Genomic DNA, 22,098 nt, shown 5'->3' with positions numbered 1-22,098 from the left:
AACTATAATAGACAGTAAAACCAGTTTATTATGATGTATGAAGTTATCAACTTGAGGAAGATATCCAAGATAAGCGTAAACATTGCATTTCAAATGTCTGTTTGGGTTTCCCAGGAGACTACAGTCTAAGGCAGAGGTTCCCAAACTTTGGCGTGTGCTCCAAAGTGGAACGTTTCCAGGGGGCAGGGGACACACGAGGGGGCCAGGCCAGCCCCCAGTTGTGGTCCCAGCTCCCAGCCCTATCCCCAGCCTTGGCTCCATTCCCGGCCCAGGGCCAAGGCTGGTGGTGGGAGCGGAGCTGCACCTGGCTGCAGGCCCCTATCGCAGCCTGGCTACAGCTCTGCTCCCACTCCCAGCCTTGGCCCCTGACTGGCTCCATCCTCAGCCCCACTCCTGGACCCAGACGCACCCCCAGCTGTTGCCTTGGCCCCCTTACCCTGTCTGCCCCCCACCCCACTCCGAGTTGTAGCCCCGCTCCCTGCCCCAGTGGCAGAGGGGCATGGACAGGGGTAAGGAGGTGCACAACCCTTAAAAGTTCAGGGATCACTGGTCTAAGGTTTGTCAAAGTGATAAGCTTTGCATAGAAGCATTTACATGCATAGAAAGTGCAGCAATCAAAGTTTCTAGAGCTGCCTCAAAACTCTGAAATCTATGCCAAGTTAAAGAAGTTATTCCCAATATTCATACAATATGTAATTAGGTCTTATTTTCTTTTGGGATACAGATTCTTGAATGTATATACAGTCTTTTTTTTTTTTTTTAAATCAGATTGTAAGAATAGAAACGGTTTTGATTTATTATGCTTGGCTGTGCTATCAGCTAACTCATTTGAAACAAACATTGGATTTCTTATGTTTTTTATAGCTGAAGCTGACATGGTGGTTTATTGATTCTCTTAAAAAAAAAAGACAATATAAGGATGCATTTTACCAATATTAGTCAGAGAAGGGGTGTGCTCTTCTGAAGTTGACTCAAACAATGTCATAAGGTAATTCTGGCTCATAAATAACATGCTGGAACAAAAAAACAGTCTGCACAAGACTATTTTCAAGGGTTATTCTTATGGCAATTTCCCTATAGTTATGAATAATAAATCAAGTTCATCTGCGACATGCAGTCCTGCAATGTGGTCTGATATAACTAATATGTCCCAGTGTCAGCTACAAAGATATTCTGCAGAAAATTGATGCTGAAATGATGTGTTTTTATTGGAGTGATGAGGTTTAAGCCACAAATTTATCTCTGTTTAAAAGATTATAGTACTCCAACACCAAAAATGAAGAAAATTAACAAATTATTTAAAAATATTGCAATAGGTATAATTAGTAATATCAAGAATTTTTTAGTTATATTTTAGGCTAGTACTGTTTAATTATTCACTCAAGATCAGTATTTAAACAATCGGAATGCATACATCAAGCTACAAAAACATTTTTAACATAAAGCTTGTTTCAGTACCAATCCTAATATAGGTAGTTATTTCCTTTAAGAAACCAACCACACACACCCCATCATGGTATCCAGATGCCAACAATTATAGGTTCTTCCATTACCTGAATAAAATATTCATTATATTATTTTAAACTGCAACTCCATTAGTCAGTCATGTATTTAGAACTGGTAGTTATACTTAAAGAAAGCCCCCCCCCAATCATCCACATTTTCTATTATTCAGTTTTAAAGAATAAGATTCTAAAACAGGCCTGCACAACATGCGGCCCACATAGGCTCACTGTGCGGCCCACAGCCGGGAATTAAAGGGCTCTGGGCTGCCCACAGCAGCGGGGAGCCCAGAGCCCTTTAAATCTCAGCCGCGGTCAGGATACAAAAGGCTCTGAGCTGTCCGCAGCGGCAGGGAGCTCAGAGCCCTTTAAATCTCAGCCACAGCCAGGATTCAAAAGGCTCTGGGCTGCCCATAGCGACGGGGAGCCCTGAGCCCTATAAATCTCAGCTGCAGCTGGGATTCATAGGGCTCTGGGCTGCCCGCAGCCTCTGGGAGCCCTAAGCCCTTTAAATCTCAGCCGCCGCAGGGAATTAAAGGGCTCTGGGCTGCCCGCAGAGATTCCCAGCCGCAGCTGAGATTTAAAGGCTCCCTGCCGCCACGGGCAGCCCAGAGCCCTTTGAATCCCAGCCACAGCTCCAGCAGATGGGCTGGGGCTGGGATTTAAAGGGCTCAAGCTCCCCTCAGCAGCAGGAGCTCTGGCCCCTTTAAATCCCTGCCCCAGCCCCGCAAAGCTCCTGGTTCCCCCAGCCGCCTGAGCACCGGGCCCTTTAATAATCAGCTGGGAGCCCCTGGATGATCTAAAATCAAGTATCACCTCCCCACTCCCAACCTTCCTTTTTGGTCCACAGCTGTTTTGGTGGGGCGGTGCTGGGGAAGGAGGGTTTGTTTCTGCAGGGCTGGGCGGTGCTTGGGCAGAGTGTTTCCACAGGGCCGGGAGGTCTGGGAGGGGTGGGGTGTTTCCACGGGGCTGGGGGGTTTCGGCCCTCAGCTGTTTTCTTTGGAGTAATGCGGCCCTTACCGCTTTACGAGTTGTGCAGGCCTGTTCTAAAAGGACAGATTCTGGTAGGAAATGGAAGAGTGATTGAATGACAGAGCTCCACCATTAAATCATTTCTATATCTAAACAGAGAAAACAAGAAAAGTTATTCCAAGTACGTTTGTTCCTTTATAGACACATTTCTGTTGTCATCACAACATAGGTGGCACAGCTAGTAACACCTATAGACAAGCAAACACTTTCCAAAGCTTTGTTTTCAGTTGCTTATAACTTTGCCAAACTAATCATTTGGACTGAAGTTTTCCTTGCCAGCTGTCTGACTCTAGATGAATTTTTTTTAAAAAAAAAAGTTTCAGCTAACATGGTTCAGCCATGTCTGAGAATGAGGATAGGGAAAATTATATTTTGGCTATTAAAAAAAAATCCTGTAATTATTTCACTGAGATGATCTAGTGCCTACATGTTTTGGAGAAGGGACTTGAAATTTGGAGAGATGATTGTTCTGATATCAGGGATGTAATTTTCATGAAAATTCACCCAAATTTGGCCAAGCTATAAACTTCAAAAACACAAAAAACAAACCAAAACCCAGTTTGTACATGCTCAGTAGAAACCTGTTGGAACTGACAGCTAAGTTCTCTGAAGTCCATGTGAACTGAGCAGGCTTCATCCTCAGTTCCTATATACAGACCTGAAAAGATTTGTGTTAGTCCTACACAGCAACTGAATGCTTCATTCCAGGCTGCAGGGGCAGAGCAGGATTTTCCCTGTGAATAATCCTCCCCTCTGCCAGGGCCATTGCTATGGCAGGCAATGGAATCAAGAGCAACAAGAACATCTCTCAATGCTCTCACAGCAAGGTGAAGGACAGCCGCTTGACTTGAATACAGAGGGATTGAAGAATGGGGGCGGGGTATGAGGGGGGATGGAGCGATGGAGGGAAAAAAAGAGACAGGAGCAGGTATCAGGATGAAGACCATGAAGAGGAAAAGGGAAACGGTTAAGATAAGGGAACACAGGTAGAAGCTGAGGGAGGGAGATGGGAACAGGGGAAGGACAGGGCAAAAATCAGGCATAGGGTGGTAGAACGGGCAAGAGGGGACAGAGCAGAGGGATCTAAGCACAAAGCGCTGAACACAACTTTAATGGTCTTTTCACAGATTTTTCTGGATATAATTCTGTTTCAGAAAAATGAATGGCATCCATTCAAGAGGCAATGGGGGAGAGAAGAGCTACACAGAGCTCTCAAAAGCTTGTCTCTTTCACCAACAGAAGTTGGTCCAATAAAAGATATTATCTCACCCACCTTCTGTCTTTAATATCCTGGGACCAACATAGCTACAACACCATTGCAAATGACATCCATTAAAGTTAGTTTTAAATCTTACAATGGTAATAAACCAAGTCTCACAATGGACTGGCAAAACTATCTTTTATTTATTTAAGCTATAAAGAGTACCTTGGCATTAACCTTGCCAATGTAGCTGGGTGTTATGCAATGTCTGTTTTAAAGAATGAAGCAATATAGTAAATATTTGGGTTTCTCTTTTCTCTTCTCTTCAGACAATAAGGGTATGAATCAAAGTAGTGACACGTCTAATTAATTCTCTATCTTCCACAGAGGTGTTTAAATATAATTTCTATGTAACAGACATGCATTTGTTTCTTTCTAGTACATAATTATCTTTCGTTTTTTTCAGCCAGTACACAACCCAGGCCTCTACTATGCTGATCTTGGCTTTTGTAGCTCCATACCTAGTCTTGAACTATATTTTATGCTAATAATTAGCACTAAAGATAAATGTCTAGCTTATTTCACAGCAGTGGTTCTCAAGACCATTTAATAAGAAAAGCCTTACCCTTCCATTTTCCACAGATCACCTCTTTTAACCTCTCAAACTACAACTGCCTGATTTTTAAAAATATCTAATATTGAAGACCACTAAGAAAAGTTTCACAGCCCATAGTGTGAGAATCAGTTTTTAAGAAAATGGCTTGAACACCAATTCTCCATAGTTAGAGCTGTGGTAATGCATTATAACCTGTAAAACAGTGCTTAGTAGAGAGCCATAGGAGGTGAGCATGTTCACAGGCATCTTCAGAAAAGCAGGTCTAATTTTCATTTTCAGCTTATCGGAGCTTTCAAAATAAAAGTGGAGGTGCTCATATACAAAATTAGTTTAGTATACAGATAGTCATAGTAAACACCACAGTTGCATCTATTGCTGGAGATAAGGAGGAAGAGATGCCAAAAATCACTTATCTGCTGCATTTATTTGACAATTCTTGCATAACTTGGAAAGTCAAGCATGTTCTTGGCTCACAGGCAATATCAGGACAAGAATTTAGACAACTTGTTCTAAATATGTAAAAGCCACCAACGAAAGCCTCCTGTTTCTACAGTTAACGTTCTATCATGCCATGAAGCCAGTTTCTAAACTACTAAAGTTAGCATACCTACAGGCTCCAAAACATCATGTATTAACTCTACACATTAACATGATTAATGGTAGTCCACCAAGATTCACAGCAACCATCTCCAGCTTCAAAGCTAGATCATGTAACTGGAACAAAATATATTGGCAATTCAGTCTGCAGCACCATCAGCACTGGTGATTTTAAAGGCCACTTGTGATTTATTGGTTTGCAACACTCTTACAACAAAACAAAAAACAAATAAAAAGAACATCCAACCAATTTTGTTCCCTATCTCCACTTCGTTTTTGAATGGAACTGAAAATAAATATTATGTGATGGACAGTGTAACTGCCTTGTGCCATCTTTGATTCTCATCAACACAGTTTTAAGGATTGGATGCTAAAAGACGACATAGTAGTACAAGCTGCTGTTGTAACATAAGCTGAAGGAGGCAAGTAGTTTTTCTGGCCTGCACAAAAAAACAGTCCCCTCCCCCATAAAAATAGCAATACAATGGTAGTGAAAGAGAGACATTCAGTATCTGGAAAGTTTCTAAAGTAATATATATAGTAGTAAAAATGCTTTCTGAAGTGACTTGACTGCTTGTGATTGACAGACCTGTAGTCTGAAGTTCTTTGTTTTTATAAGGCAATGGCAATGCACAGTTACACACACTGCCCAGCCAATACCCTTTCAGATCTTAACCTGGAGGGATCTACAAGGCTCATTCGGATGCTTGGATTTTCACTGAGCCTGCCAACATCTGTGTTGATTATAGCCACTAACTCATCCCCCACAGGTCATCAAACAGTAACTTTTGTTATCGCCTACCTGGGCTAGGTTCTATTATCCATTTCAAATTTTTAAGACATCTGATCAAATAAATAACAATTTTCAGGTTAGTTATTTCATGGATACTGTAAATATTATGCAAAATGTCAGTCATTTTGGATTATACTAGCCATCTGTGATTATTAAATATTTGAAATTGTAAACCCATTGTTTTATTCTACATTTTTGCTCTGTCCAATGCAGAAGTAACTTTTCAAGTTGTTGCAGAAGACTATCATAGTGGAACTCTTAACATTTTATTCCCGGATTTGTTTTACCATGAACCTAAAATGAGCAGACAAATTCACACTTACATTACCTAGTAGGCAGGGTATCAGAGCTAAAACCCAGCATTACTCTATGCATACTCACTTTGTGTGCACGATATCTATATATAGTCTACTCATAAGGTTCATGATCAATGGATAAATTCAACATTTGGGTTGAAAAGAGTCCTTCCTCTATCATGTTTTGTAATATCTGTTACTCAGAACTGAGCAAAACACTTAAATGGGCTTCCACTGCAGCTCAGCTTCCCTTAAACAAAAGTATTTCTGTTACTATACCTATAAATCTCAGCAACTTATCAATTAGTCATGAAAACAGTTCTTAACACTGGATACTTCCACCTATAAAGAACTGGTCAAATTCTTCCAAAACAAACTAGAGGAATCTCTCTTTTAAATATAAACGGCAGATTCTTTTCATGGACTTCATGAACTAGGAGGTACAAATTAATTTCCAGTAGTTACAGCTAATAATAATTGAAAATCAATACCATCACCTCTGTGGCTGTGTCTATACTAGTATGTCACAAGTTTTTCCAAAAAATAAAAAAAAACAAAAAACACTACAGTGTCCACCAGATGACAGTTTTAACCACTGTGTCATCTAACCCTGCCCAGAGCAGATCTAGGCAACTTTGTGGTTAAAATATTGACAATTTGTTGTTCCAGTTACAGTAAGAATTTAAAGGGGACCTCCCAAATACCCACAACCAGCACCTTTTTTTGGTAGTATCCATAGAGAAGCCAAGGATTTATCTGGAGCAGCGATACTCAGACTGAGGTTTGAGCGTTACAAATGGCTCTTTGTGGCACATATTAAAATACTGTGTGATTTAATTATTAACCTAAAGTTATTAACCAATCAGGATGCTTTTATTTTGTTATTAACCAATTGTAGATGATAAAACAACAACATGGTCAATCATTTTACTGTGAGAATAATATAAACTAAGTATTTCCCCATCATACTGTTTAAATATGAATATATAGTACTATAGTAAATTAAAAGAAGAATTCACAAAACTGCAACTCTTTTGGGTAATGTTGATGGCTAATTTGGTTCCTGAATCACAGAGGCCTGAGTATCACTGCTTTAGAAGTAGGAGATAATTATCATGCTCAAGTGAAGGCACATTAGTAGGACCATTGGCTTTTCCCCTGTATGTGTTTTTCTTAGTCTGTAAATGACTAGAGCACTTAAATTTCTAGTGCTATGACTAGCACATTTACAAGCACAACAAAGTAACTTTTTCTTAAGTATCAGAGGGGTAGCCATGTTAGTCTGGATCTGTAAAAAAGCGACAAAGAGTCCTGTGGCACTTTATAGACTAACAGATGTATTAGAGCATAAGCTTTCGCGGGTGAATACCCACTTCATCAGATGCATGGCATTTCTTGAAAGCAGTGTTTACAGAATGACTAACTCATCCACAATGTTCAAAGAAAACTCAATTTTTCTAAAAAACACATTTTAAAGTTTTCTGCTACTTTCCACCGACCTTGCTGTTAGGAAAAGAAATACTTATTGAGTTGTAATGGAAGTTCTTTGGAAAGGGGAAACTTCTTTGTGTGTGTTTGTACAGCACATGGGACAATGAGATGCTGAGCCTATTAGGGTTTCTATTATATAAATAACAGGAAAAACTTTAAACTTCTGAGATTTGGTGGCTTTTGCAATCTAGAAATCATTCATAGATTTAACTGAAATAAACTATTCTGCAGTTCCACAGCTAAAGAATAAAACTTTAAGAACTAAAATGTAAAGCTAAAATTATTATTGAATTAGACCTATGAATAGGTGCTAAGAATCTCTACTAATACAAGGAGGAGACACACAACAGGAATTACTCTGTGCAGACTGGTTCCTAAACAAATTATGATGCTTAATCTGCCATTCTCCCCACATGCCTCAAATGGGCTACAGTTGCTAGGTTCATGTAATTAACTATTGGAGTAATGACAATTGCAACATTGTAGTTGCACCCCCAAAAAGTTAGCCAAAGAAATTTGATTACAAAACCACCCTTAGGAGATTGTTTCACATCAGTTAGTGTCACACCCAATACTCCAAAATATCAGAGACTGTAAGAACAGGAAAGACTAGCTAGCCTTTTCCTGGCTTAGCATAACTCATTTTTTTGCTTTTTAATTGGATAAACTGCCACCTATTCCAAGAACTAAACTGATCGAAATCATGTAGGCTCTGTCTGCTCTGATGCTGAAGAGGTATTAGCAATGTCAAACTGTTAGCATTCTTCAAGGAAGAACTGTGTTAAAACCATTCAATGCAATGATAAACAGAGCCTTGGCTACAAAAATGCCATGAAAATACACGTTTAAAACAACTGTATAACATGGCTGGAGCATAATCACTTCATAATAGAAGTTTCTAGACTGTGCAGGCAGGAGAAACAAAACAAGAACTATATTCTAATCACATTAAGGAAACATGTTTTAGTCAACATATTTTTTTTACCATTCACACAGCGCTCAAGAAGAAACCAAATTATTATGGTTGCAGCCTGACTGTCAGATAGCTCTCAAGGAGAAATCAAGTTGCATACATGGTAAAAAACATGCTGACTAAAACATTTCTTAACATGATTAGAATATGGTTTTTGTTTTGTTTTTCCTGCCTGCACAGTCTAGAAGAAACTGATATAAAATGCTTAAGACACAGCCATTTTTCACAATTGTGACACAGCAGGGCTACACTTTAGTGTTGACAGAATCTTATAATGTTTGGTTCCTTATTTCCCATGCTTATAAACAATGGCACAAAAAACAATACACTGGCAATGTGAACATACCAACTTGTAAGGACAAGTCAGTGTCTGAATTGGAGTTCTTTTTATACAGATGTATTTTATTTCTATTTCATCCGCCTCCTCCCTTTACACACAAATACTCAATCTAAAGCTATCTGATGTAGGGTAGGGCTGATCCATAGCTGTTTATGTTACACCAATACAAACATACACTAAGGCCACATCTATACTATTTGGGACTATAGTAGCACAGCTATTGCACCATAGCTATATACCAGTATAACTTCATAATTAACCTCATTTTTAGATTTTACTGAAAAATTCCCAGGTTTTACAAAAGCTATTACTAAATTATTATTATTTACTGATTTTTATCTGAATTTTGGACAACATAAATACATGAAAATACTGATTATGTTAAGAAAATCCAATTCATTGCATTGGGTAGATGTGTTTATGTTAATAAATTAGTCGATGCAACCCGAGGCTGTTTGTTAAAGTAAGGCAACACATGCCTGCACATATGTGTATGTACTGTTAACGTACAGTTAATTGACAGCATTAAACTCCTTTTACCTTTTAATACTCTTACTCTGTTGCTTTTTTCTATCTTCCTATCCCCCAATATTTCACCCAGAAACCTTAATTTTTTGTACTGAATTACACCCATTTTTCAAATTCCCAGGAAACTTAATAAAAACTGAAAATGGAGGGTCTTACCCATAGGTTAGATCCAGTTTACAATGATGAAGGAATTTTTTGTGGTTTTAGGGTCACTACCTGCCTGAGCAATGGTAACTAGGTGGATAGAAGCATTCAACCTAGCAGCATCTAGACTGGGGGTTAGGTCATCATAACTACAGAGTTCAGGGCATGGATTTATTCACACTCCTGAGAGACAGTTTCAAATGTAGATCAGCCCATAGATCAAGAATCAGTTTTATCCTCCATAAGACTGACAGAGGTTCTCAACTACTAGAATATACCTCAATATCTGAACCTCATGTTCCCCCTCCCTGCATACAGCCAACATTACACCTCAGCCATCATCTTCCCTCTATGCCCACTTCAAAAATAACCAACCTCAGGCAACCACGTGTAAAACAAAACTGGCCTCAGTCTGTGCTGAAGTGCCTCCCCCCCTCCTTTCTGTGTGGCCAGTAGAGACTCAACAGAAGCATCATCATTATCTGTCAGACGCTGATAGCGTGCTCAGCGCTGTACAGGGCCCCTCTCCCCGCCAGCCAGAGCGTGGCTGTGAGCCAGCCTTGTTCTTACACTGGGTCCAGCGCGGCACGGGGCCCTGCCAGGAGCCGGGAGAGAGGGCGGATTAAGAGGGGGGAAGCGGGACAGGTGAGGAGAGTTCCCGGCGGGCGGGAAGGGAGACCCCCGGCTGGGAGCATCCAAAGGGCTGATGTACCCGAGGAACCGTCCCGCCCCGCCCCTTGTTACCTTGGCGCTGCGCACAGTCTCCTTGTCCCCGGAGAGCCGCAGCCAGATCCTGTCAGTGGCCGGGCCCGAGCCAGGGGGCTGTCCCGAGGGGCCACAGCCTCCCGGCGCCCCCAGCACGGCGAGCCGCACCCCGAACAGGCTCTGAATGCGGCCTCGACTCTTCTCCAGGAAGCGGCTCTTCTCCGCCGGAGCCGTGAACTCGTCCAGCACCGGCACGGGGCCGCTGACCGCTCCGGGCGCCGCCATCAGAGCCGGCCACGGAGCCCTGCGCTATTGCCTCCCATAGTTCCGGACCCCAGGGACAACAACACCAGCGGGGAAACCCCTGCTGCCCTCATCACGGCGGGACATGTACGTCATCCGGCTGCGACGCAAGTTCAGCGCGGGGTGCCCTGACTCCGCCCAATCACTCAGCCGCCGCCAACGTTATTGGGAAGGGCCACCCGCTTCCCTGAGAAAAAGATGCGTGGCGACCATCTTTGTTATGGGCAAGACGCCTAGCTGCCATCTTTACTGAGGGCAAAACAAGTGCCCTGTCCTACACCGTATCGCGATGATCCCTGTTTACTGAGGGTAACGCCCTTCCCCCGCCCTTCAGGGGAACGCGAAACGCGAGACAGAAACGTCACCAGTAACGTCCTCAAAAATTCCCCAGCTCATTGCAGTGGGAGCTTAAGCTTCCGCTTCCCTTCAGCGTCTGGTTAGAGTGACTTGGGGAAAAGTCGTTCCTGGGGCAGATGACAAACCGCTGCCTTGCACTTGGGCTGCAAATAGTGCGACGCTGGCTCTGGCTGGTGAGAGGGGCATGGAAATCGCCTTATGAAGGAGAGCAGTTAAGCTGCATTGTTTGTTTGTGAGCGCAGGGGAGCCTTTTCTGGAAAAGTAACCAGTGGCTTCAACTCCCTTCGGTATAGTCTCACCATATTTAGTGGGTTCCTCCCCTAAAGTCTCAGTTCCTGGAGTCACGTTATTACCTCAGAATCTCAGCTTTCATTTAAGAGAAAAGTGAGTTCCTGCCCCTCATAGTTACAGAGAAATACTTGTTATTTGTAAACCAATTCTCATGACTTTTTGACACATGATCGGTGAGGAGATTTTTTTTATTAGACCAACTTCTGTTGGTGAGAGAGAGAAGCTGCTTCTTCAGAAGAGCTCTCTGTAAGCTCCAAAGCTTGGTTCACTGACCAACAGCCTGTGGCTTGGCAAAAAAAATTAGAAAAGAATGTGAAACCAGAGGGCTTTTTTTTTTGGTCAGACTTTGAGCATATAAACAAGGTCATTCCTAGCACAAACAGACCGTGCTAAAAATGAAATTCTAGTCTCCTGAACACGGACTATGTCCAAGAGGATTCTCCTTTCCTTTAGCTTGCATAGTTGCATTTTGTTTTTCCATCATGATGCTACTTTTTGTAACAAACAAACCTAGACTGTACATAATAGCTCTCTGGCTGATTTCTTGAGATGATTGGTGCCATCTGTTGTTCAAATGCAGCTAGTGCAAGCTCTGGTAATTCCGAGTGGAAAGTAGGAAATTTTATTGTGGATACGAATTACAAGCAGCTGAGCTAGAGAAGAACATCATTACGAATCCAAAAGCAAATGTTTTGAGATCTAGCTGTGCAGTCTGCTGTACATTTTGTAGATGACTCAGCACAACCAAAGGCTTAAGTGTTTCATAAACAAAGTGGCCCCTTCTTGAGACTTTATTAATTTATTTCTTTGTGCTATGTTTTGTCATATTGTGTTTCTCAGTGCTTTGCATTTGTAAGTCTTGATCCAAGGGTTGAATGGACAATACGTTAAAATAGTCAATATTATATTAAATGTGGTTTGTAGCAAACAATGATCTGAGCCTTCTTGTAATAAAGTTCTCAGAGAACATGTCCCTGCTCATTAAAATTAAATAGCACGTGAGATTATAATGCTCAGGACAAGCCAAAAATATATTTTTTTAAATTTCTAGTCTAAAATAGGATATGAAATTATAGGCTTAGGTTGTGATCCTGCAAAGTTATGCATATGCTTAATTTTACACAGACGTGTAAGGGTATGGTTACACTGTAAAGAAAAACCCATGGTGCTGAGTGTAACCCTTCTGCCCCTCTGAGTTGGCAGCAACAAGGGCCGGGTTCAGTATCCAGGGGTTCCGTTTCAGTAACACAATGCATAACCGGCTCGAGCCCCCACCCAGTGACCTGGGACACTCACATACTACACCCCCCTTGGCGCCTCTAGGAGGCAATACTTCCCCTCTCGCAAGCACGGAGTCTGAGTGTAGCAAAATCTTTTTAATAAAGGAAGGAATCAATGCGGCATCCCATTGGAGAAATACCACAAACAGGGTTATAACACAAACCATAAACAAAAACCCATCTCCAAGTACGTTTGGCACTGTCCTTTTTCCCCTTAGGGTTTTAAGTCCAATCACCCCAAAGTCCAACAACCCAAAAGTCTCTGGTCAATGCCACCCCAGAGTTCGAGAGTTTATCTGTAGAGGTCCCTCCCCCCAGCCTGGGTAGAAAGGGGCACCTTATGTGGTCCGGGGCCAACTGCCCTGCCTCTCCGTGGGTTCTGCTTCTGCCTTCTCCACGAACTGCTCTGCTTTACCAGCCGCTCCACTCTGCTCCTCCAGCCGTCCTCAGAAACTGCTCTGCTCCACCAGCTGCTCTGCTCCATGAGCTGCTCCAGTTCTCCCTGCAAACTGCTCGGCTCCGCTCGCTCTGTGGACCTCTCCACCCATCCCACAGCTACTCCGCTCTGCCAGCCGCTCCGCTGCCACCAGCTGTCCCGTGATCCGCTCCAGCCGTCCCCACAACTGCTCCACTCCGCCAGCTGCTCTGTTCCACAGTATAGCTTCAGGCTCCCCCACTAGTTAGCACAGTACTCAGTGCTCTCAGCTCAGTAATTTCAGCTCTTTAGTGATTTCAACTCTTAGTGATCTCAGCTCTTAGTAGGGGAGCCCCAGTGCTAGTGCACCATTAGCCCAAAGTGAGTTCAGCTCAGTAACCTGTATTTAGATTCTTGAAGGAATAAAAAATCAACTCTGACATTCCATAGTGGAGAGAGGAGGGGGTGGAACTGGTGCTTCTGGCTCCACAAGGAAACTGCACCACCAGGCACAGATACCTGTCCCCAGCCTCTCTCAATTCACTGGGTTTTGGAACCCATGTCCCTTGTCTAGCAAGTACCACTCAACTGAGGTTGAGTCATTTCTGTCACAAAGCAGTCCCACAGCTCGGCAGCATGGGATGGGGTAGGCGTGCCTATGCAAATACACTCTCTGAAATTCTTTCCACCAGATGTCAGGGTAGAGCTCATTCTGACTCTGCTTACATGAGTATCAGAGCCAGGGTCAAATAGACTTGGGCTTGGACTGCAGGGCTAAAGATAGCAGTGTAGACCATTGGGCTTGGACTCTGAAACCCAGCAAGCATGGAGGGTCTGTCAGCTCAGGCTCCTGCCCAAGCCTGAACATCTACATTGCTATTTTTAGCCCCACAGCCTGAGCCCAAGTCAGCCAACCTGGGCTCTGAGACTTGGTGCAACAGGTTTTTATTTTGCAATGTAGACATACCGTAAGCATATGAAGGAGCAAAGATTTAGTTTTAGGGGCCCTTACAAATTGAAATGAAAGCTAGATTTGTCAAAAGGTCTGCTGAGGTTTGCAAACATGCAGCAAGTGTGAGGCAAATCTGGGTTGATTTATGACTTCAGATGGAACCTAGAGGAACTTTTTTCACGTGGCTGTAACTCAAAGCTAGACAAAACCTGTAGGTTACAGCAGAGATTTATTTTGTATTCACTTGAAATTATAGCTCACAACTAATCTCCCTTGTAATTTGGAGAATCACAGAATCATAGGACTGGAAGGGACCTCGAGAGGTCATCTAGTCCAGTCCCCTGCACTCATGGCAGGACTAAGTATTGTCTTCACCATTCCTGGCAGGTGTTTGTCTAACCTGCTCTTAAAAATCTGCAATGATGGAGATTCCACAACCTCCCTAGACAATTTATTCCAGTGCTTAACCACCAGTTAGGAAGTTTTTCCTAATGTCCAACCTAAACCACCCTTGTTGCAATTGAAGCCCGTTGTTTCTTGTCCTATCCACAAAGGTTAAGAAGAACAATTTTTCTCCCTCCTCCTTGTAACAACCTTTTATGTATTTGATAACTGTTATTATGTCCCCTCTAAGTCTTCTCTTTTCCAGACTAAACAAATCCAGTTTTTTCAGTCTTCTCTCATAGGTCATGCTTTCTAGACCTTTAATCATTTTTGTTGCTCTTCTCTGGACTTTCCAATTTGTCCACATCTTTCCTGAAACATGGCACCCAGAACCGGACACAATACTCTAGTTGAGGCCTAATCATCGTGAAGTAGAGCAGAAGAATTACTTCTCATATCTTGCTTACAACACTACTGCTAATACATCCCAGAATGATGATCGTTTTTTTTGCAACAGTGTTACACTGTTGATTCATATTTAGCTTATGGTACACTATGACCCCCCGATCCCTTTCGCAGTACTCACTACAAAAATTAATTTTCCCTCTGCTGATCCTTCTTGTCAACTGTTGAGAATAGGCCGACATCCACCTTAATTGAATTGGCCTCGTTAGCACTGACCCCCCCCCCCACTTGGTAAGGCAACTCCCATCTTTTCATGTGCTGTATATATACTGCTTACTGTATTTTTCACTCCATGCATCTGATGAAGTGGGTTTTAACCCACCAAAGTTTATGCCCAAATACATTTGTTAAGTCTCTAAGGTGCCACAAAGACTCCTCATTGTTCTTCCTAGGCAGTCATTTCCCATTTTGTATGTGTGCAACTGATTGTTCCTTCCTAAATGGAGTACTTTGCATTTGTCTTTATTGAATTTCATCCTATTTACTTCAGACCATTTCTCCAGTTTGTCCAGATCATTTTGAATTTTAATCCTATCTTCCAAAGCACTTGCAACCCTTCCCAGCTTGGTATCATCTGCAGACTTTATAAGTGTACTCTCTATGCCATTATCTAAATCATTGATGAAGATATTGAACAGAACCGGACCCTGAACGGATCCCTGCGGGACCCCACTTGTTATGCCCTTCCAGCATGACTGTGAACCACTGATAACTACTCTCTGGGAATGGTTTTCGAACCAGTTTTGCACCCACCTTGTAATAGCTCCATCTAGGTTGTATTTCCCTAGTTTGTTTATGAGAAGGTCATATGAGTCAGTAGCAAAAGCTTTACTAAAGTCAAGATATGCCACATCTACCACTTCCCCCCATCCACAAGGCTTGTTACCCTGTCAAAAAAAGCTACCAGTTTGGTTTGACACAATTTATTTTTGACAAATCCATGCTGACTGTTACTTATTATCTTCTAGATGTTTGCAAATTGATTGCTTAATTATTTGCTCCATTATCTTTCTGTGTACAGAAATTAAGCTGACTGATCTGTAATTCCCTGAGTTGTCCTTATTTCCCTTTTTATAGATTGCACTATATTTGCTCTTTTCCAGTCTTCTGAAATCACTGCCCTCTTTCATGACTTTTCAAGGATAATCGCTAATGGCTCAGCTATCTCCTCAGTCAGCTCCTTGAGCATTCTAGGATGCATTTCATCAGGCCCTGGTGACCTGAAGACATCTAACTTGTCTAAGTAATTTTTGACTTGTTCTTTCCCTATTTTAGCCTCTGATCCTACCTCATTTTCACTGACATTCACTATATTAGATGTCCAATCACGACCAACCTTCTTGATGAAAACCGAAACAAAGAAGTCATTAAGCACCTCTGCCGTTTCTGCATTTTCTGTTGTTATTCTGTAGCCCCCTCGCTGCTTTCACCCTCCCCCCCATTGAGTAACAGACCTTCCCTGTCCTTGGTCTTCCTCTTGCTTCTGATGTATTTGTAGAATATTTTTTTTACCCTTTATGTCTCTAGTTAGTTTGGTCTCATTTTGTGCCTTGGCCTTTCTAATTTTGTCCCTACATACTTTTGTTATTTGTTTATATTCATCCTTTGTCATTTGACCTAGTTTCCACTTTTTGTAGGACTCTTTTATGATTTTTAGATCATTTAAGATCTCCTGGTTAAGCCAAGGTGGTCTCTTGCCATACTTCCTATCTTTCCTACACAGTGGGATAGTTTGCTCTTGTGCCCTTAATTATGTCTCTTTGAAAAACTGCCAACTGTCTTCAGTTGTTTTTCCCCTTAGACTTGCTTCCCATGGCATCTTACCTACCAACTCCTTGAGTTTGCTAAAGTCTGCCTTTTTGAAATCCATTGTCTTTATTTTGCTGTTCTTCCTCCTACCATTCCTTAGAATCATGAATTCTATCATTTCATAATCACTTTCACCCAAGCTCCCTTCCACTTTCAGATTCTCAACCAGTCCCCCACTATTTGTCAAAATCAAATCTAGAACAGCCACTCCCCTAGTAGCTTTCTCCACCTTCTGAAATATTTTTTTTTCCAATACATTCCAAGAACTTATTGGATAATCTGTGCCCTACTGTGTTATTTTTCCAACAGATGTTTGGGTAGTTGAAGTCCCCCATCACTACCAAGTCCTGTGCTTTGGATGATTTTGTTAGTTGTTTAAAAAAAGCCTCATCCACCTCTTCTTCCTGGTTAGGTGGTCTGTAGTAGACCCCTACCATGACAGAGAAGTCTGAACTGGGATCTTAACTTTCTATCTCAGGCCCAGAACTGTACTTGAACCAGATTCAGAATTTGAGCAAATTCTTGTATTACTTTACTTTATTAACAATCAACATTTGCTGAGGAAGTAAGGAATAAATGACAAAGGCTTTCCACAGTAAACTCTCATAATTGAGGGGGCTGTTAGCAAGAGGGGAACTTCTCTCTGTAGCTGCATCCCATAGGTTTGAGGGAGGGAGAGCTCTATTTATTTATTTATTTATTTGTTTGTTTGTCAACAGTTAGTAGAGGAGACCAACCGTATCCTTCTCCTGCTCCTGGATTTCCACATGGAGTACCAGAAGGAGCTTGTACCCCCAGGACATTTTATGAATTATCCAAAAGCAGTAATATATGTGAGATGAATGCCAAGATATCGATTATTCATATTAGAGCTGGGAAAATACCACAAAACATTTTTGACCTATATTTGCTCAAACTGAAAAAATTAACTAGCTTCAACCATGCTACATGCCTGTGTGCTTCCCATGGACATTCCAGCAACTGAGTTTTGATTGCTCAAATGATCATGGAAAATTAACTTTAGGCTCTCATCCTGAAATATTTACACCTGAGAGAGATACTTCATACAGGATGGGCTGCTGCTTGACACAGCATGGAGTAGAGACTCACTCCCAAAATCACCCTTTAGAGCCTTGACAGAAGAGCTGTTCAATGAGCCGGTCAGGATTTGATGATACCTGTAACAAATACTGCCCTGATCCTGGCAAACACTTACACATGAGCATATAATGTTATGCATGTGGATAGTGTCACTGACTCCAATAGGACTACTCATGTGCATAAAGTTAAACAGATACGTAAGTGTTTGCAGGATCAGGGCCTAAAACAAATATGCACACAATTACTTTGTGTGACTCTGCTGAGAGGAAACTAAGATTAAATTTGCACCAATCCAATAAATATTACAGTTGCCCAATTTTCCTGGGAATGATACATCAGGAATGATGATCCATGTGGCCCAGAAATGAAAAGATTTCGACTTTTCTAACACTCTCCAATCCTGATTATCTGCTACCTCTCCCTGAGACATACACACTTCCAAGGGCTCTGTCACGTCCTCCTTGGGAGGTTCTGAGGACTTGTATTCATTGATTATAGAAATAAAAAAAGCTAAAAGCAAAAATAGATTTAAAAAAAGACTGAGGTGGATTCACAGAGCTGCATGAAGAAGACTGCATTGTTCAAGTTTCCAATTGTGTTCTCACTGAGCTCACTGCTGACCTGTATGCTCATGTGGAGATTGTTGGTTTGTAGGCAAGGAGATGTTGCCTGCATGGAGCTTATTGCTAGAGCTAGACTGTAGTGACCCTAGTGTATAATATGCTCTGCTCTAGACAGTGATGTTACTTCTTTGATTCCAAGAGCACAAGTTCATATAAATAATTCAACATGAAGTGTAGGTTTAGTACCGATAATTAGGACAGTTCTTTTGACTGACCTAAGTTTGTCCCTTCTGTTTCAAAAGCAGTTGATTTATTACCTCTCCCTCCACCCCCAAGCTGATTTTGAAACCCACTGAATTTTCAGAAAGGGAATAAAAGAAGCACTTTTTCCAGTTACAGACTCAGCAATTGCTGAAGCTGGTGTTAGCTTTTTTAATTAATGGAGTCTGCATCTGTTTTTGAGGCATTTTTGAATGTGTTTGCTGGAGTTCCTTAATTAGTTACAAAAAGCTGCAGGTGTGCTGGCAAAGACTATTAGTGAGACTGGGAAGTATTCCAGAAGAGAGTTTTTTAATGTAAATATTTAGCTGAATGATTATGAGTCATTTTAAAGTTTTCAACACTATTTGGTCTATGCACAGTGGTGTTTTAAAATATGCTGGCTTCATTTGAATGGTTGACAAATAAATGATAATGGAGGAATATAATCTTCGTTATGAGAGAATTAAACACTATTAAGTTACTTGCAAGAATGACAAGTGATGTTCTTGGGTTGTCTTTTGTCTTTTAGGAGTAGCTGCCCCATATTTAGCTGAAATGTTACAGGCACATGTTATGAACTTAATTACTACACTATACATGAGTTTAAAAGGAATACACTTTGTTGCAGTTTCAGAAACTGTCAGTGAAGGAAATATTCTTGCTGAAATTGTAATGTGGGAAGTTCAACACTTTTTTAAATATTATTGTGCTTATAGCTTATTCAAATGTAGACTTAGAATAGTAAACACTTGTTTTTCCACTTTTACAGTTCAAATGGGATTTTTTTTCTCAAATAGGCAGAGGTCAGGAATTAATTTGGGCTGTAGTTATTGGGCCAAATACTTGGATGTACTGTGGCCACTCAGTGGTGTATTGTTGATGGAATCTGACCTTAGGTCTGCAGTATCCTGCCCTAGGAAGATCATTCCAGGATAGACAAGCTGGTCCTATTGGCATCCAGCATCCCCCCAGCCTAAGGGGAGGACCCACAGGTCTGGGACACCAAATAATTACGGGGGACAACTAATGAAAAAAACAGGATCGGGAGTGAGGTCATAGGGCTAAACGAAGGGAACCCGATGGGGACACCGAGCAGAGAACCCCGGACAACGCCCACTGCTCCTCGAAGACGTCAAGGGAGCCAGTGGACGCCGCCCAGAGGAACTCTGCCCGGATGCGTGAGCAGACGGAGGAACGGAAATAGGCCCTACAGTCGCAGGAAATCCCGTCGGCCAACCTCCTCTCCCTGGTGTTGTAGATGGTCAGTTTGGCCAGGGCCAAGAGGAGGTTGAGAAGGAGATCCCGCGACTTCATGGGGCCACGGATGGGGAGCGTGTAGATAAAAAGGTGAGGGGAAAAGTGCAACCAAAAACGCAGGAAAATGTTCAGGAGGAGCCGGAACAGGGGCTGCAACCTGGCACACTCCAAATAAACGTGCGCCAAGGTCTCCTTCTCACCACAGAAAGGGCAGGTGCTAGGGACAGATGTGAACCGCGCCAAGTACACGCCCGTGCTCACGGCTCCATGAAGGAGCCGCCAACTGATATCCCCGGCGGGCCTCGGGACCAGGGCAGAGTACAAGCTGGCCCACCGGGGCTCCTCACCCTCGAGAGGCGGCAGGAGGTCCCGCCATTTGGTATCGGGGCGGGATGCGAGGGTGAGGTAGTGAAGGGTATGGAGCACGAGCGAGTACAGATGTTTCCGTGGCGCAGTCTGGAACAAAACCGGCTGCAGATCATGCAGCCGGCTGGCAGTGAAAGGGTGAGGGGGCTGGGCCCGAAAAAAATGTCCATGGGGCCTGGGGTGGAGGGTGGGCGGGGCGTGCTCTCTCGCAGGACCCGGTCGAGGTAAGCCCGAGCAGCGGGCAATAGACAAGCTGGTGTAGGGGACAAGAAAATGTAGCTTCTGTCTCTGGTGTTAACTCTCACTTGCAGCCTTACTGCTGAAAAATACTGGCCCAGCACACAGTCTTATCAGCCACCACAAGATTTGGAAACTTGTACTAGCTGTGATGCTGCAGGAATGAAACATGGCCATTTATATCATTAATATTGCCACTATTAGACAATTGCAACAAGTCTTGTACAAAGTATGTTATGTAAGGTGTCAATGGAAAAATTACGATTGGCTGAGTATGATTATCCTGTTTATATGCATATATTATTTTTGTATCTGAAGTTATAAATATTGACTATATACTGGTATCCTACCTACCTCAGTGCAGTATTCCTGGGCAATACCTATAGAGTAGTTTATATCCAGTCTAGCCAGCCATTGCAAATGGACTATTCAAGCTTGATGGTCCACTGAAGGCAATTAAATCTCATAATGGGCCATAGAAGAAATTCATCCCGCCCAGTGAGCCTTCCTGTGGATCCCATAGCCAGAATATGGGTAATGGCTGCTCCTGTGAATCATCAAAGCATATAAAGGCATGTGATTTGCTCATGTGATCCTGGACTCCATCTTGTGCCTGAAAGTTTCCACAAACTAAGACTAAGAGCATTCTCTCCATATGGGAGAAGGTATAAAGGACCCTGGAAGCATATCCACTTTGCCTCCTTCCTGCTCTGATTTCTGGACTATGGATTTACACAAAATGGAGCATTCCAATCAATGGGCTGAGAACCTTCCAGTCTTTTGGAAGTTGCCAGCAGTCTGTAACATCACTGCTACAAACCTGATCCAAGAACTTTGTGATGATTGTATGTATATGATTTCTTTGACCATTGTAATGCTCTCCTTTTTGTGTTCTCTTGTAAATAAACCTTGAGATATTAGACACTAAAGGATTGGCAACAGCGTGAGTCTGTCCTGTTTCTCAGCATTGGGCTGTTAAGGACACTGCTTTTAGCTGGCAGCTCCACTATGGCAGTGGGGAGCACAGGCCACTGGCTGCATGGAGGTGGGAGAATATCCTGCAGCCTTCCTTGCCCCCTGGGACAGGGACTTGGCAGTGAGGCTGAACCTGACAGTGACACAGCACAAGGGCCATGCCTACCACAGAAACACCCTGGGGCCCTGCCCCTTTTGCACCAGGCTTACCAGATGTGGGCAGGGAGGCTCAGCCTGGCAGAAGGATCCTAGTGCAGAGGGACTTAGTGTCGGGGGGATCCACATGGGGGTAAGAGGGTTCTGTGTGGGGCAGTCTGGGTGCAGGCAGCTCAGTGGGGGATCTGGATGCACAGGAAGGTGCCAGGTGCAGGGGCAATGAGAGTCTGCAGGGGGGACCAACTGAAAGTGATTGGAGCTCAGTTGGTGGGGCTGTGCCTGGGTGCAGGGGAGAAGGGATTCATTTGGGTGGGGGTCCAGGTGTAGGTGGTTGGGGCTCAGTGGGGAGGGTGTCTGGGGGGGCTCATTGGGGTGGTACAGATGCAGGGGAGGTGGGGCTTGTCAGGATGAGGGTTTAATGGGCCTGCATAACAGGGGAGCCCCAGCTGCTGCCAAGGGGATCAGCATGCTGGGCCCCTGTGTCCCCTATCCCCTTTTCTTCCCCTTCCCATGCCTTCTCCATTGCTCCATCTCCCCATCCCACCCCTTCCTTCCTCACTGCCTCTTTCCCCCTGCCCCCGCTTCCCCTATCCCCTTCTCTTCCCCATCTCATGCCCCTTCCCCACCATTCCATCTCCTCCACATCCCACCCCCTTCCTTTCCCCTGTCCCCTACTTCCCCCATCCTCTTCTCTTCCCCATCCCATGC

The 22,098-nt window shown here is 43.1% G+C and overlaps 1 protein-coding gene across 2 annotated transcripts in view; it reads right to left on the bottom strand.

Moving 5' to 3' along the window:
* Positions 1-10,733, bottom strand: part of N4BP1 (NEDD4 binding protein 1) — a 35,998-nt gene extending 25,265 nt beyond the window's left edge. The window contains exon 1 of one of the 2 annotated variants that reach the window (XM_030581215.1): positions 10,258-10,733. In XM_030581215.1, coding sequence (XP_030437075.1) covers positions 10,258-10,503 — 246 coding nt within the window. In that variant the 5' untranslated portion in view covers positions 10,504-10,733. The remainder of the gene's footprint in view (positions 1-10,257) is intronic. The other variant, XM_030581214.1, reaches the window with a different exon arrangement.
* Positions 10,734-22,098: the final 11,365 nt, after the last annotated feature.

The sequence above is a fragment of the Gopherus evgoodei genome, chromosome 12 (assembly GCF_007399415.2).
Source record: "Gopherus evgoodei ecotype Sinaloan lineage chromosome 12, rGopEvg1_v1.p, whole genome shotgun sequence".
Lineage (NCBI taxonomy): Eukaryota > Metazoa > Chordata > Testudines > Testudinidae > Gopherus > Gopherus evgoodei.
Note: the sequence above shows the minus strand (reverse complement) of the source record. Positions and strands in the feature narration are given on the sequence as shown.